The sequence below is a fragment of the Lygodium microphyllum genome, chromosome 13, assembly GCF_053477565.2.
Source record: "Lygodium microphyllum isolate KBCC chromosome 13, Lygodium_microphyllum_v1.1.10, whole genome shotgun sequence".
In the NCBI taxonomy this organism is placed as follows: domain Eukaryota; kingdom Viridiplantae; phylum Streptophyta; class Polypodiopsida; order Schizaeales; family Lygodiaceae; genus Lygodium; species Lygodium microphyllum.
The window spans coordinates 63441564-63458562 of NC_141147.1; the positions used below are offsets into that span (position 1 = coordinate 63441564).

Consider the following 16999-nt stretch of genomic DNA (forward strand, 5'->3'; position numbering starts at 1 on the left):
GGATAAATGGACAGCCTCTTTAGCCGAGGGAGAAAGAGTACTTGATTGCCTTAAGAAAGATTGTTTTCTAGCCGGACTCCATCCTCTACTAAGGGAGAAGGTCAAAGGAAAGTTTCCCACATCATATGAAGAATCAGTCACTTATGCAGGGGAGAAAGATAGAAAATTGAAGTATCAAGCCCAGTTGAAGGGGGGAGTTGAGCCCATGCAGGTTTTACCAACCATGCCAAGGCCTAGAGAAATAGCAGAGGCCCCACCTGAACCAGAGATACCACAGCAAGAGCTCCTACAACGCATTACTAATCAACTCGAAAGCCTTTCATTAAATTTGGTGCAAGAAGTGCGGCCCCCTCCCCTCATAAATGAAGGCAATCGAGGTCCAAGAAGACAAGAAAGAGAGTATGTTTGCTATAATTGTGGGGAGACTGGCCATGGTATGTACTTTTGCCCTCATCCTAGGCGTTTTCTAGGAAATGGGTTCCAACCAAGAAGGAGGGGATAACAAGTGACACCACCTAGGGAAAGGTTTGTTCCACCGAATCCAAGGCCTCCACCACCGGTTCAAGTTCTCCATCATCCTCGACCACTTGCAGAGGTGCCGCCCTTGCCTGTCCAACCGCCAAAGAATCATGATGTTAGGATAATTAGTTTAGATTAGAGTGATATCAAAGGGAAGGCCAAAGTAGTAGAGGTTGAAGCAATGCCGGTGAAGAAAGCCCGGAGAATTGAGAGAATGGAACCTACACCACCAAAGGAGGTTGAAAATATGGAAGAGGAGGCAGAGTCATCAATGGCTGCAAAGACACGCAACAGTAAAAAGAGGAGGGCTCGCTCACGCCGACACATTGAGCCAGATGATTTTTCCCTGGGTAAAGGTACTAGAGCTTATGATTTGCTTGCTGATGTGAGGAATCAAGGGCCAAAAATTTCATGGCCACAATTACTACATCTATCTCCAACAGTGCGGCGACAATGGTCAAAGATGGTAAGCATTAGACCCATGAAGAATAGACATGTGAATGCAATCCAGGCTAGAAAGATGGAAGATATTGTGCCTCTAGTGGAAGCGGAAATCAATGGACAAAGAGTGTCAAAGACATATGTGGATGGAAGTGCAGAGATTTGTGTCATGACGGAAAAGTTGATGCATCGTTTGGGATTAGAGGTAAATGAAACTACTAAATTTGGGGCCAAAATGGCTAACAATGTGGTAGTAAATTGTTTGGGAGTTATAAAGAAAGTCAAGGTAAAGGTGTGTGGAGTGCAATTGGAGCTTGACATGTATGTGATGCCAGTGAAGGGGGATGGCTATCCGCTCATTCTTGGGCGACCATGGCTAATGGGAATGAAAGCCAAACAAGATTGGGAGACAGGGGCTTTAGAGCTCAGGCCACAAAAGGGGCTGCATAAAAAATGGAAGAGCACTATCTACAACATGAAGGAGGGCCGACAGGAGGAGAGCACTATCTACAACATGAAGGAGGGCTAAGGATCTATCAGTTGAGGAGAAGGCAGCCTACATGGAAGTGGTGATAAAACACTCTGCACTTTTTATTTCTGATTATGAACACATCACAAGTGTGACAGCAGTACAACATCACATTAATCTAAAAGAGGGAGTACGGCCAGTGGTGCAGCGACTACGACGATTGGGAGTAGTTCAACAAAACGCTCTACTCACTGAGGTGCAACGACTTTTAAAGGCAGGCTTTATCTATCCAATAGGGGATTCAGAGTGGGTTTCACCTGTGGTGGTGATACCCAAGAAGAATGGAAAATGGAGGATTTGTGTGGATTACAAGCCGCTAAATGCCGCAACTAAGAGAGATTACTTTCCTCTTCCCTTTCAGGATGAAATACTCAACGAGGTGGCCGGGCATGAGAGATACACTGTTTGTGATGGGTATTCAGGTTATTTCCAGATCCGAATAGCTGAGGAGGATCAACAGAAGACCACCTTCATTACACCTTGGGGTTGTTTTGCTTACAAAGTAATGCCATTTGGATTAACAAATGCCCCAGCTACCTTCCAGCGATTCATGAATTATGTCTTCCAGTCATATTTTGGGAAATCCATTAGGGTCTTTATTGATGACTTTTGTATTTATAGTTCTAAGGCTTTACATCTAGGAAAGGTGGATGAAGCTTTCAACCGCCTTGCACAAATGGGGGGGCAGTTAAACCATGAGAAGTGTCGCATTGGCAAAAGCAGTGTAACTTTGTTAGGGCATGTCGTAAGTGAGAGGGGCATTGAAGCAGATCCAAACAAAGTTAAGGCCCTATTGGCGGTGCCATCACCATCTTCTGTGAAGCAACTAACCTCTTTCATTCAGAAGGTGCGATATATGGGGCGGTTCATTCATCTCCTCTCCCAATTAATATTTCCACTGCAATAGCTAACCCACTCTGAGGAGCTCCTGTGGAGTGACGAAAGTGAAAGGTGCTTTCACGAGGTGAAGAAGGCTCTTAGCACCCTTCCTATAATTTTACAGCCTTGTTGGGATCAGGAGTTTTTTGTCAATCCGAGTTTTGGGGAAGATGCTCTAGGGGCAGCACTAATACAAAAAGATGCTAAAACTGGATTAATGAGACCGGTTTACTTTTCTAGTAGAGTAATGACAGCATCAGAACGAGGGTACAAGATGGTCGAGGTGATGGTTTTGTCTCTAATGTTTGCTATAAGAAAGTTTCGTCCTTATCTTCTCCCTAGGCCATTCACAGTGATCACGACAGAAGAGCATTTTCCCTATGCCTTACAGCACATGGATGTTTCAGCTAGAATCGCTAAGTGGGTGATACAACTCCAAGAGTTTGACTACACCTTCAAGGTGGAGGATTCTACTCGAGCTTGCCTAGCTGATTTGTTGACCCATAGATGCCATCAAAAGAAGGAAAAGGAGAAGGGAAAGGTAAAAGAGGAGACACCTCCTCTTGAGGAGCCGCCACGGGTGGAGAATGCCCATGCCCTCTACTTCGATGGGGCCTACAAGCGTATTAAAGACAGAGTGGCAGCAGGAATAGTGGTGTTCAGTCCCGAAGGTGACAAACTTTATGGAGAAGGTATCAGCTTGAAGGATGTCCATTCTAACAATGAGGCAGAATATCAACCCTTGCTTTTAGGTTTAAAGTGGTGTCTCTCACATGGTATCACTCGGCTTAATGTTTTTGGGGATTCTATGCTCATTGTTAAGCAAATGAAAGGAATCTGGGCTTGTAAAAATGATAACTTAGCAGTGAAAATGAGGGAAGCTAAAACTCTCATGAGAAAGCTACAGAAAGCCCAAATCTATTTTGTGCCAAGGCGCACAAATGGCGACGCAGATGCTCTAGCAGCTGAAAATTTGAAAGAGGCAATGGTGGGCATCATTGCCGTAAAGCTTCCCTTGTTTCAAGGCAAGTTTCAACTACAAGATGTGCTTTATTTTCTCGAGCAAGGTGAGGCACCTACACATATGAGTAAAAGTGAGAAAAGGTGGCTAGCTACTAAGGCCACTAAATACCGCTTGATAAATGATATGTTGTATTGCAAAGGAAAGGATGCAGTGCTTAGAAGGGTGCCAACAGCAAAGGAGATTATAGATGTGATTAAGAGCTGCCATGAAGGGGTTTGTGGCGGACATTTTGCTCAAGAAATAACCAGTAGAAAGATTCTCCAAGCCGGTTTTGTGTGGCCTAGTCTACATCGAGATGTGCAACATTGGTGCCGCACTTGTGACGATTGCCAAAAGGCCGGACCAAGGAAACTAGTGCATGAGGAACAAAATCCCATAACTACATATGGCCCATTTGAGAAATGGGGGATTGATGCAATAGGGCCACTCCCACGAACTCAATCTGGCAAGAATACATCATAATGGGTGTAGACTACATGACGAGGTGGGCAGAGGCTTCAGCAACTAGTAGGATCACAGCCCAAGAAGTGGGAAAATTTGTGTTTGAACATATTTATTGCAGGTTTGGCACACCTTTGGAAATTATCTCTGATCGGGTTCCTGGTTTTAGGGCGAACCTAGTAGGGGAGCTAATGGAAAGGCTAAAAATCAAGCACAGGCATTCTACTCCCTACTATCCACAGTGTAATGGTTTGGTCGAAAAAGTGAATGGGCTGATTTGTAAGATAATTACCAAGCAGGTACACATGCACCCCAAGCACTGGGATAAAAAATTGAATGCAGCTCTTTGGGCCTACAGGACTTCATTTAGAACCTCGCTTGGCTATACTCCATTTCACCTCGTCTATGGCCAAGAAGCTTTGCTTCCTATAGAGGTGGAACTGGCCAGTTTGCGTGTTTTAGTAGCCAATCAAGAGAAGAATCAAGATAAGAAGTTAGAGGAAAGAATCTTGGATCTAGAGAGGCTGGAGTTAGATAGAGAAGCAGCAGTCCAACACTATTCCATGCAGGCTGAAGAGAGGAGGAAGACCTTTAATAAAAAGCTGGCTAGCAAAAACATAATGGAAGGATCACTTGTGCTACACTATGATAACCGCTTTGATAACAGAAAGGATGCTAAACTTGTGTTCAAGTGGGAAGGGCCATTCATGGTCATAAGGAGATATCCAAATGGCAGCTATAAGCTAGGTGACATGGATGGGAAGGTTCACAAGACAAGGGTAAATGGATGGCGACTGAAGCCTTATTTTCAAAGAAATATGAACACTTTGGAGCAGTCATTCAATGAAGAGCCACCAATGAGGGGATGCAGTCCTCCTTGCTCTATTAGACCATCATTATCAAGCTAGAGGCATGAATACCTCTAGCCTAAGGGGAGGGCTAATGATCCGGGTTTTTTACAACCCGGATTACTACCACAAAATTTTGGCCAAAGCCCCTATCAAGAGCCTACCATATCACTCTGGGTTTACTCTTCAAGCACTAGGTATGCTACATTGCTTCTCGAAACTCCTCATGTAGCCTATGCATAACAACCCCTACACGCTTAGTGAGGCCTTGTAACAACCCCTGGATGTTAGCAGCCATGTTTTTTGGTACCCACACTTCACCTTTTCTACGATAGTGTCTGGGGATGATTACCATGTTTGTGGCATACCCACACTTAGCAAGGTTCTACTCATGGCAGCCTCTGTACACTTAGTGCTTTTATGGTTGTGATGATTGAGGAGGGGTGTTCAGAAATATGCAATCACACCCATGTGATAGCCTCTTTATATGGAGCAATAGGGCAAGACTCAAACACTTTACTAGAGAGGATCCTTGAAATACAGGATGCCTAAATCCCATAAGCACAATGGAGAAAAAGGGAACCATCATGAGCCTATAAAGTGATGTACCTTCTTATCATTCAATGATGGAATACTATTGTACTTTTTCCTTTCAATCATATTCAGTGTCATACTCAAGATTGTGTTTATGAGTCCAAGCTTCCATTTTGGAACCTAATTCACTTGAGTAACAGTTTCTCTATCTACTCTATGTCATCGTGAACATTGTCTTTGTGTTCCATCCGCCATAACCATGCTCTAGATCCATGCATTTCAACAACATGGAGCAAGCCCATGCAACTCACTTCATGGAGCTTGGCATATAAGATTGCAATAGAGTTGGCTAGAAGTGTAGTGAGGATGAGGAAATGAGTGAAGAAATTGTGAGTGAAAATGTTTTCCTAACACAAGCGAAGGGAGAATCAAGAGGATCGCACAAAAGAAATCGTAGCAACAAGGTGTCTACAATGGAAATGTTGTAGAAAGTGACTAAATAAAAAAAGGCATCTGAGGAGCAAGAAACTTCTAGCTAAATTGAGGACTATTGCTTTTGAATCAAAGTGAATCCCCAAGGATTCTCTAGGACCTTGGCAAAGAGCATTTGCAAAAGCATGGGGAAAAGGTGAAATACATAGCCAAAAAGATCACATTGGACTCCAAGAAGGTGTATGCTAGCATGCTCTAATTTAGTTCTAAAGCAAGGCTAGTGTTTTTAATAATAGGCAAGCCCCTTAAACTAATGGAGGGAAGCAACATGGTTCAATACCATACGCAAAAGTGAATGGTTTATCGACTCCAAGAAGGTTACATTAGACTCCAAGGTGTGTGCTAGCGTGCCTTGATTCAGTTCTAAAGCAATGACAGTGTTTTTTATAGTAGAAATTTCTTTTTAACTAATGGAGATGGCAACAACATGGTTTAGTACCATACATAAAGATGAAGGGGTTATTGATTAAATCTAATCTGGAGAATGAGGGTTCTTCGATATCATGCTTGATAAGAAAGATTTGGCACAAAGAATGTTGGTGAAGGGTGGTTTCTTCTAGGGTTTGACTTGGTATACATTATGCCCTAAGACCCTATGGAAATGAACATAGGTACATCAAGAAAGAATATATTATCTAGATCGAGATTTGTAAGCTCCTAGCTTATTTATGGTTGGAATCTCCTCCCTCATGTCACCTAGACCCTAGGGAAACCATTGTATGTTCCACCACTAGCCAACCCATTTAGAAACAAATGTTGTTTTTTCTAGGATACATGTCTAGTCTAGAAATGCCAAAATCTCTAGGATACATGTCTAGAAATGCCAAAATGTCTAGATAGTGACATTCCTTATGTTGAGAAACTCCATTTCAAAATTACGTAGAGCAATTTTGCAAGAACTTTCTTTAACAATGGGCTCTCATGATACTATTACAAGGAGTGTCCTATGGGGCTAAGGAAGAAAATGAAATCTCTAGAAGTTAAGACAATAAATAGTCATGGGTAGAGATTGTCAAGAGTGACCAAAAATTGGGAAATAAAATAGGTACACATGCAACGAATAAAGAAAATGATGCGCACAAATGGAAAACAATTAAAATTACAAAGGCAAAGCTCCATCGTTGGTGGATAAACAAAAGATTGAAATCCCTTAAAGCACTCCAATGAGGCCTCCACATATTTGGGGCTCAATTTTGGAACTTTTGTCACAAGGTTTCCATCCCCAAGGGAAGCAAAGGTGGGGCCACTAGCTTTGCTTATATTAATGAAATTTCTCTCAATCAGATGGATCAAGAGTATCAAGGATCAAATGCCAAGATCTAGATTGTAATAACTAGTAGGGCCGAGATCAATATGTATGGTCCAAGTAAGGTGGTTTGCACCTCAAACTAACATGGAGGAATTCTTAAAGGGTTTAAAAAAATTGTATCGTTTGCTTGTGCCATAAAACGAAGGTGCAAAATGAAGGTAAATAAGTACCTTCTTTTCATGTATGCCGTGTTTGATGCCACTATGGGCATCTACATCGTAGTATATGACACCATCTCAAGAGGATTCTCTTGATGTTAAAAATCTATCCCCTATCCCTACTAATCATTCGAATCCTCCACCTCCTCCACTCTCCCTACTATTACATCCTTGACTACGAGATGGCAACTACTAAAATGATAAATAGGTCTAGGAGACACTAGAGCTATGGATAAAAGAGTCTATGGTGGTTGGAAAGCTAACAAACAAAACACATATGGAGGAAGGGTAGAAAAATCTTAAACTAGCTACCTTTATTGTCAAAGGTATAAGCAAGGATGCTGAGGAGGGCTTGTTTTGGAGATGGATCAAGCAAGAGAACCTAGACATCATCCTAGCCCATAAGCACAAAATGCATGCATGGAGTGGTAGTACCTTTGCTCATATTGACTACATAGGCTTCATGGGAGGCAAGTTGCACCACAATCATTTCATCATGTTGGAGCCCAAAGAAAATTTCTTGCAAGATGGCAAACTACTGATAGTTCCTATAGACTGGATGGGTAAAGAGAATGATAAAATAAATATATATTGCTATAATAGCTCTAGACTCATGAATGTTTTTGTGGGAAACTTTGGCAATTGGTAATAGTTCACAAAGGCCTCGTGGGAGCAAACTATAGCATAGTTTTGGATTCAACTAGTGCCTCGGTAGCAAAGCTCATTAGAGATAAATTAGAAGCAGCTATGGAAATTGGATTTGATGTTAAATATTATTTGTAGACAAAGGATGGGCAACTATCTTTGAATTCGTGGAGCCACCCAAGTTACTATGCAATGCTCAACAAATGGTATGCCAACGATAATGGAATCGAATACCACTTGTTGTGGAACCAGAAGTAGACTATGGCTATTTGATTTTGAATCACTGCCTATGAAGCTAACCCTCAAGTCTTTTTTCTATAGATTCTCAAGGCAACATAAATGGCTTTTTCACCAATGCAAGATGTTTTAAACAAATAAAGTTTGGATGCATGATCAATGAAGCAATCAATAGGTTAAAGGATGAATTTTTTTCTAGGAATGAAGACTCCTAGAAAAGATTTGTAGAAACAACTCAACGGTGCATTAGACTTCAAGGTGCCTATCTCTGCAAAGAAGAAAGAAAGGGTATAGAATGGACAAAACCTTGGAAAGTATGCCTCATAGAGAAGAAGAGAGAAAACTATCAATGCAACAAGCAGGATTATTGTACAAAGCCAAATTAATGAGACATGCTACTCTGGCAAGGGAAATAGAGAAGATGATTCTAATATTAATTAAGGTTTAAATAGTGATCCACATTGTACCTCGGCTGAATTTATTGAGGCCTTGACTAAGGAAAGGGTTAGAGAAAGGCTAGTTGTCCTTCAAGATGATGTGCCATGAATAACCAATTAAGAAGAGGTGGCCAGCCAATGCAAAAGCTTTTCCAACTTATTTACTAGTAAAAAGGGGAGGTAAGCATTCAAGACCTGAATGAAATCCTTAGGCAAGTCTAAAGAGCAGTAATTCAACAAGGTAATGTTAAACTGATTCAGAATTTTACTATGGAGGAGTTGGATGAAGCAATAAAGAGTTTGGTAATCATGAAATCATTGGTGTTTGATGGTAATTCCTTTCAAATGAAGGTGGATATCTAGCTAGAGATTAAGAACTACTTCACATAGCTTGTTAATGAATATTGCTCCATGGGATCTCTTCCAAACTCTTGGGCAAGGAGCATCTTTTTGCTTATTTTTAAGCAACAAGAATGCATCAAAATGCATTGGAGGTCCATATCCCTTTGAAGTGCTACTTACAAGATCCTTGTAAATACTACTGCTAATAGGATCTCCCCATTGATGCAAAAATGCATCAAACCTCACCAATATGGGTACATCAAAGGCAAGTCTTTATTAGACGATGTCCTCAATGTAGTCATAGATCTAAAATTTGTTATTGAGTGTGGGAGTCAATAGCAATGTGGCCAATCTTTCATTTATGCTTTGCTAGAAGATGCATACACTTACATCTCAATCCAATGGGTCGCTTCCAAAGCCTTTCTAAGTTGAGAAGAGGCATCATGCGTCAAGAATGCCCTTTGAGCCCTTTGATGTTTGCAAAAACTTATTCCTTGTTTGTCCGATTAACAAATGGGCAAAGGAGGGCAAAGTAATAGATGTAAATTATGAAGGCAAAAAGCTTGATGGATAGGGATCCACCGAAAACTTACTCATGATGTTGGAAGCAAGAAGAAATCTAGAGGATACCATGAGTGCCTTGAATACATTTGGCAAATGCTAGCTGCATCTCTTGAATACATTTGACAAATGGTAGATGCCATGACTCTCTTGAAGATATTTGACACAACATTTGGCTTGAAAATGGATTTTGCAAGATCACATTTGATAAGTATAATTGAAGACTATTCATCACAATTAGGTTGCAAAGCAAGGGTGATCAACAAAGAGAAAATCTTCAAATATCTAAAGTTCTCAATGAGGATTGGGAATCAATGAGGCAATTGGGTTGGAATGCAAGAGTGATTAATGAAGAGAACATCTTCAAATATATCAAGTTCCCAACTAGATTGTAGAAGAATTTATGAAGAAAATTAATTGTTGGCAATCCACAACCTAGCCTCTTGAAATCAAACTGAAGATCTTCAAAAATCTTCATTTTTCCTACGTTGAGACTCTACCGTCCACTAATGTCCTAGAATAGAAACCTGTAGAGGGCATGGGACTCTTCTAGGATGATCCTTATGGGATCTTCTAAGATGATCCTTATGGGGGAGGTATGGGAAAGATGAATGAGTACATGGCACGTATTGGTATGGAATGTTTGAAAAAGGAATGGCAAAGCGGAGGGCCAAAACTAATGAGTCGACTTGGAGATGGATGCAATGCACACCAAGCTCTCACAAGATGTCAATAACAAAATGTCCCTTGGAAATTAGAGACGACATGAGAGTTATGCTCAATGTCTTGACTACTGTGCGTTTTCATGGAGCTAAATTGTGCTCACAAGGCTTGCAAAAGAGAGAGTACCTTCTGGAACTGAATGTTGAAACCACTGTCAAGGCCTAAATTTGACGGCTGTTTTTCCTGTCAAGGGCTATTTTGCCTGTCAAAACAAGCATTTTTAAAAATAGCTTGTCATAATACATGTTCAAGCTTGAAATTTACCTGTCATCATGACATATAGTATTAAAAATTACTTGCTATTTGACATGTCACATTATATAATTTACCTTTCATTTTTCTTAGTATATATATTATACATACGTATACATACATACAATAATACATATATATATACATTTTAGATAATAGATATAACCCTGGTCGGTCTTATTGTGAATTTTTAATTTTAAATAGTTAAAGGTTAAGGACCATTTGCCCGCAATCCCAGACTTTCCTAGTCTCATCAATCACGATTCACGATTTGGTCCTGAAACCTGAGCCCTCCAGAGTCTCGAGTCTCGACTCTCCATCTCGTGAGTCGCCAGAACACGAGCAAGGTGTACATTGTACCGTGTGTGCTCGCAGTCTGGACTCTGCAGAGTCGCATGTTGTAGGCTGCACTGTGCAGGCTGCAGCTCGCTTGCCTGAGTCACTGCTCCACCATCCAGAATCATCGTTTTGTCTGTGATCAGTGTTTTGGATTCATATTGTTCCTACTAGGATGATTAAATGGAATCGTGTTATTGCTAATATGCAATCGCGTTCATTTAAAAGTCTCAATCATCTAATGTCTATATTGTTACTGAAGTATTAATAGTAAGCTATATAGTTATGCGATTTAAATTGGATCGTTCATTTGATGTTATGACTCATGAACTTTAAAAATCGTGTCACTTTTCATTTGCATATTTTTATTGTCATTTGACTAGCATAAATTGTCTATCATCTGTCATTCGAAAGACATTTTTAAAAAATGCCTGTCATATAAAATTTTGAGGAACCCGTCAAATTTAGGCCTTGACCACTGTAGACCATCGCTCTCGGAGAACGAGCTTTGATGCTAGCCAATACAGGATTAAATGGAGAGGATAATTAGCTAGGTTACAAAGGCAAAGTAATGAAGGCAGATCAAGGCTGGTTCGGATGGAGTCTATCGAAAGCATAAAAACCAACGTCTGATTCCATTGCAGTCGGACTCATTCTCTTGATGCTCGAAACATCTTACAGCATTCTTCTCTCGCATAAGATATGATAGGAACCCCCTTACATATCACTAGATTTGCTCCTTTGCTGAGATTCTTATCACACCAAACCTTGACATTACATGAGTATTAAGATTAGTTGTGAACCTTACAATTTGCATTTATATGTCCAAGGTCAAGTTCGATTCTCCTCGAGAGCAGGATAGAGGCCCATTTGATGTATGCATAAACTCTCAGACATTATTAACAGCTCTCAAGGACAGAATTTCATTTCTGTTATTAATTTCCCCTGGCACAATCTGCAGGCCAAAATCAGGTGGCCAGCCTGCAAAGGCACATGGTCATATCAGAACCTGCATCAGAATCCAATAAATTGTATGGGTAATTTTTCCCCTATCGAGTCTAGGTTACTACTATATTAATGCAGAGGAGAGGGAGCTCAAAGAGTCATGCGTCCATGACCAAACGCAATAACAGAATCAAACGTAAATCGCCAAAACTAACGAATTACCACTGTTGGAGCCTGGTAATGTACAGCCAAAATACACCCCACTATAACCGGCCCTATCACATGTTGGGTATTGCAGAAGACTACAAAGCTTCATAACTCCATGTCAGGAGAGGCTATGTTAACGGCTATGGTAACACATCAAGTATAGAAGTTACAAAATTGGTTGATCCTGGCATGAGGAGAATGACTAACAAGAGGGGGTGGACACAAGCACAATATACATGAGAGATGGGAGAGGGCTAGCCTAGCCTACCCCATGTTTAGTTGAAGTTACTCACACATTGTTCATGCTGCTACAGTGGCTGGCATCCCCATTACTGATGATTAATTAAGTTACACGGGAGGGTATGGCATGAATATCTGATTCCATCCATCACATGATGCTGCAATTGTTGGCATTCTCATCACTGAACATGTGAGTGGCATACTCCCCCGACTCCATCGAGTAGCCTGTCTCGATCATAATAGGCGCGATGCTCTTGTTCGCTGTGTTTTTGCTAGGGCCAGCCTCATTACCACCCTCGCCGCTGCCGTCACTGCCACCGCCACCACTGCCACTGCCACCGCCACCACCTCCTTTCTTCTTCTTCCCACTTTCACCACCATTGTTGTTGCCATTGTTGTTGTTCTCCCCATCACCATTGCTGCCTTTTCCACCACCACCGCCGCCGCCACCACTGCTGCTACCCCCACCATTGCTGCCTTTACCACTGCCACCACCACCACCACCACTGCCGCCGCTGCCACCCCCCTTGCCTTTCTTTCCCCCTTCCCCTCCCCCTTCTCCCCCTTTGTCTTGGGTGGCAGCTTCTCCCTTCTCCCCCTTCTCTTTCTGCTCTTTGCCTTTACCTCCACCTCCACCACCACCACTCGGCCACAGTTCAGCTACCTTGCCTGACTTCTCTAGCTTCTTTATCAACACCTTCGAGTCCACTGTTCCTGTAACAGTCAACTTGCCGATAGCTCCATCAACTTCCACGTTATGGACACCTGTACCATCCGACCAGAAGAAAGCACCGAGATTAATGCAAAAACGTAAGAGAACATGGAGGAAACCAGGCCTCAAAGACCCCCCAAACTCGAGCTAAATAACAGATAGAGAAAGAAAGAGGAGATACCGGAACTGTGAAAGAGAGAGAGAGAGAGAGGGGGGGGTGCTCTAACCTTCAATGTTCTTAAGGACCTTCTTCACCTTCTTCTTGCAACCTTCGCAGTGAATGAAGACTTTGAGATTGGTTGTCTGGGAAATTGCCAAAGGATTTTTCTTAGAAAAAAAGACAGACAGAGAGACAGCAGAAGAAGAAGAAGAAGAAGAAGAAGATGAGGAGGAGGAGGGGGGGGGGAAGAAGGAAGGAGCGGGAAGAAGTAGAATACCTCGACTTTTGCAGGGGCCTTACCGCCCTCTGCCTTGTCGTTAGCCATCTTGTTGTGGCACACTCAGAGCATGGCTATGGCACGCCCCACACACACACACACACTCTCTCTCTCTCTCTCTCTCTCTCTCTCTCTAGCTCTGTAACTCTCCAATTCTTTGATTCTTTCTTGTCAAGGTTTGAAACTCCCCTAAAGCTCACGCGTAAGCTTGTGCAATCAGTGTGTGCAAGACAGGTGTAGGTCTGCAGAGAGGCGACGTTTCATCGCCCTTACGGAAATAGTCGCAACAAGAGAGCATTTATTAGGCATTGCCTCAAGTGATTGTTTAGGACTGTGAGGCAGTTCGTGCATTTCGGCTTAGGCATCGTTCTAAGAAAGCACAATGCGTATCATACTTATTTATGTGACAAGTGCTTGAACTAGGGACTCAATGGCCAACTGTGTTTGTATGTGTGTGACTAATGTGGCAACTTGTAGGTGCTTGACCTAGAACTCAATGCATGTGTGAATTCAATACATGTGGCAGCTTGCACGTACCTTAACTAGAGACAAACTAGGGACTCAATGCATGTCTGTGCGCGCGTTTACCTGAGAGTGTTTGTGGGTGGGTAAGTGTTTGTGTGTCTCTATGCATCTCAAGCTTGCATGTGTATGTCTATAAGAGCATTTGTGCTTGAACTAAGGACTTAATGCATGTATAGCTGTGTGCACACATGCATCTAAAATTTATACTTGTAAATGCATACGAGGCCACGGTTGGGTATGCATGTTGCCAAAAACTCGTCGTTGCCAATGGGCTAGCACCCACAATTCCCACCACCCCTTTATTGCAATCAACTCTCAATTGTTTTCTCTCCCTAAAGAGGGATTTGCCACCTTTCTATAGGTTCTCATCATTACTTTGTGATTCCCTTACTTCCCATCCTCACCTTTTCTCACACAACATCTCCGCGTAAGAGCATCCCAAAAGTCCCTCTCACACTCACTTTTGCCACCCCAAAAATCTCTAACCCCTCACTATCCCTAACTAACCTATCTCTCTCATTCTCACTAGACCTTCTCTATCACCTTTTAGTTGTCTCAAGGTCCCCCTCTCTATTATCTTCTCCACCTTTCCCACCAATGTCCTGGAAATTGCTATCCCAAGGTCCTCTCTCCAATATCTTCTCTACTTTTCCCTTTCCCCACTAGTACCGCACTCTATATTGCCTTCAACAACCCACATGCTTCATGTGTTACACTCAACCCAACATGTCTCCCACCAACCTTCACCCTACTTTTGATTTTAAGCTCATCTTTCTAGGATCTACCTCACACTTCCTTCTCAGGTTGCACATACCATCGAGTCAATTCAATCTCTGCTTTTCTTCATTGATATGCTTTCATTATTCAATTCTACATGGGAGATTGTTGTTTCATCCTTATAATCTACTTAACCAAGTCCACTCTTGAGATTCCACTACTTCAATGAAAATCCAAAAGAAAACTAGAAGTATCTTCATATAAAAGATCAAAAGGTGAAAGGTGATGCGTATCAAAATCATTTTTTCAAGTACCAACTTGGTGATACAAGTTTCAGCAATATGTAAAGTTGCAAGTTTTTTATTGTATGTAAGACTTTTTAGTACTATCTTATATGTAGTGATTGACAATCCACATTGTCTTGAACTTGTTGAATTTAGTGTTTGTATTGGCTTACAAATTTTGGAAGGTTCCTCAATCTTTATATTCCATAATTTGTAATCACCACTACATGAAAATGAGAGTTGTCTTAGTAGAATAAGTGCATCATATCTCCCACTATAAGACTATGTTGGGTCATATAATGAGGCTTCATTTTAATAAATTCTCACAACTCTTTGAGCATGCATTACACCTTATAATGGTTTAGAAAGAAAATCTAATGGTTTTTGTAGAACCATGAGAAGATTGCGTACTTTGTATGAAAAACATTCTATGTTATAAACAAGAAATACTAAACGTACTCATGGTTTTTTTAAGTGTCATTCCTAGGGGGTCCACTAGGGTTTACCGTATGGTACCATGTGAGTGTAAGGGAGGGGGGTTATTTAAGGGAAGGAATATACATTTTATAAGGTAAGGTCCCATAAATAGGGGGTAGATAAGGGGTGTTTTCATATATTTCTTGCACATAGGTGACGTCTCCTTATTACTACTAGTGAATCCCCCGTGGTGTCATTATGGCCTAAACATTGATTAACTATCATTTGAAAACTTTTTTGAAAATTATTAATTAAGCCTTTAAAGTTGGAAAGTATATTGTGCTAAACTAATCTAGACACAAAACCCACATGTCTCTCGTGGTTGGAAGTATCACCAATATATCTTCAAGTTACTCCTATGTTTGATAACACCTATGTGATAAAAATCATGACCTATGGGAGTTGTTTAAAAAACTGTGAAATTTAGTTCCATAGATGAGAAGTGTAAGATTCACTTTTGTTTTAGCATTGTTTCAACTAAATAAGGAGCACAAGGTAAAGGATTGCAATAACCATGGGGAAAAATTTCTAGTTATACTTTAAAAAAATTGTTTCTTAGAACACTTACATAATGCATTTCGTATAGAAATAGCACATAAAATTTACATGCCAATCTATTCTCTCCCTCCAACTATATTCCAGGTAGAAGGAACTAGAACTTTGTTCTCTCTCTCTCTCTCTCTCTCTCTCTCTCTCTCTCTCTCTCTCTCTCTCTCTCTCGTGTGTGTGTGTGTGTGTGTGTGTGTGTGTGTGTGTGTGTGTGTGTGTGTGTGTGTGTGTGTGTGTGTGTGTGTGTGTGTGTGTGTGTGTGTGTGTGTGTGTGTGTGTGTGTGTGTGTGTGTGTGTGTGTGTGTGTGTGTGTGTGTGTGTGTGAACCCTTTACTCGATGAACCAGTTGAAAACTAAAATTCCAATTAAACCCTTTGATACACATTAGAACACACTTCTCACCAAGCAGCATGCCTCTTTTACAATTCATTTGACTTGTAACATATATAAAACAAAAGGAACCATTCAAGGATAAATCTTTGCATGACTTTATGCTACTCCAATGTACTTTAGAATAGGGACTATTGAGCTCTATACCTCATTGCTTTGCACATATGAAGTTCAGAGTTAAGCATATATATTAATGATAGAGGGTATCTACATCACTGAAGAGTTGGTGGGATATGTGTAATGCCATACAACTGAAACATCACCATAAAACTGAAAACCTATCTAGGGCATGGACTCTAGTTTTTTCCAACATAGCCTGTACAACCAGAATTTTCCCTCTAAAGCTTTGAGTATGGCTAAGCAGTCTTCCTTCAGCATCCTAAGGCAATCAACATGGGCAAAAGTTCATTTACCTTGGAAAGACAAATCATTCATCCTCATCTAGATGAATTTGAATGTGACAACAAAGATCACAGAGATCAGTCTCCAAGAAGCCTGGTCCAAGAAACTCGAGCCACCAAAAAAAATAGGAGTAAAACCAAACTCAAACTTTAGGTTGGCATCTTTGAACCATTTCCTAACACACATCCACAATAGTGGCTTGACACAAATGCAATCCCAAACAAGGTTTTCTTCATCCTCCCCAAATCTCTTGCAAAACAAGCATTGAGGGGAGATGGGTAGTCTTTTGGAGAGTTTGGATTTCATGGGCAGCTTTTGAGAAAGGAGTCTCCACCCAAAAAAGTTTAGTCTATGGGATGGGATGCTCTTCTAGATCTGCTTTAATCTATGCTTCCTAGTAAAAGGTG

The 16999-nt window shown here is 41.2% G+C and overlaps 1 protein-coding gene across 1 annotated transcript; it reads right to left on the reverse strand.

The window, feature by feature from the left end:
• Positions 1-11621: 11621 nt before the first annotated feature.
• On the reverse strand, positions 11622-14082 carry LOC148026697 (uncharacterized). Its single transcript, XM_087691167.1, has 3 exons — positions 13249-14082; positions 13039-13114; positions 11622-12864 (listed from the first exon to the last, which is right to left on the reverse strand). The coding sequence occupies exons 1-3, from the start codon at positions 13294-13296 to the stop codon at positions 12248-12250; spliced, it is 741 nt and encodes a 246-aa protein (XP_087547293.1). The 5' UTR covers positions 13297-14082; the 3' UTR covers positions 11622-12247.
• Positions 14083-16999: the final 2917 nt, after the last annotated feature.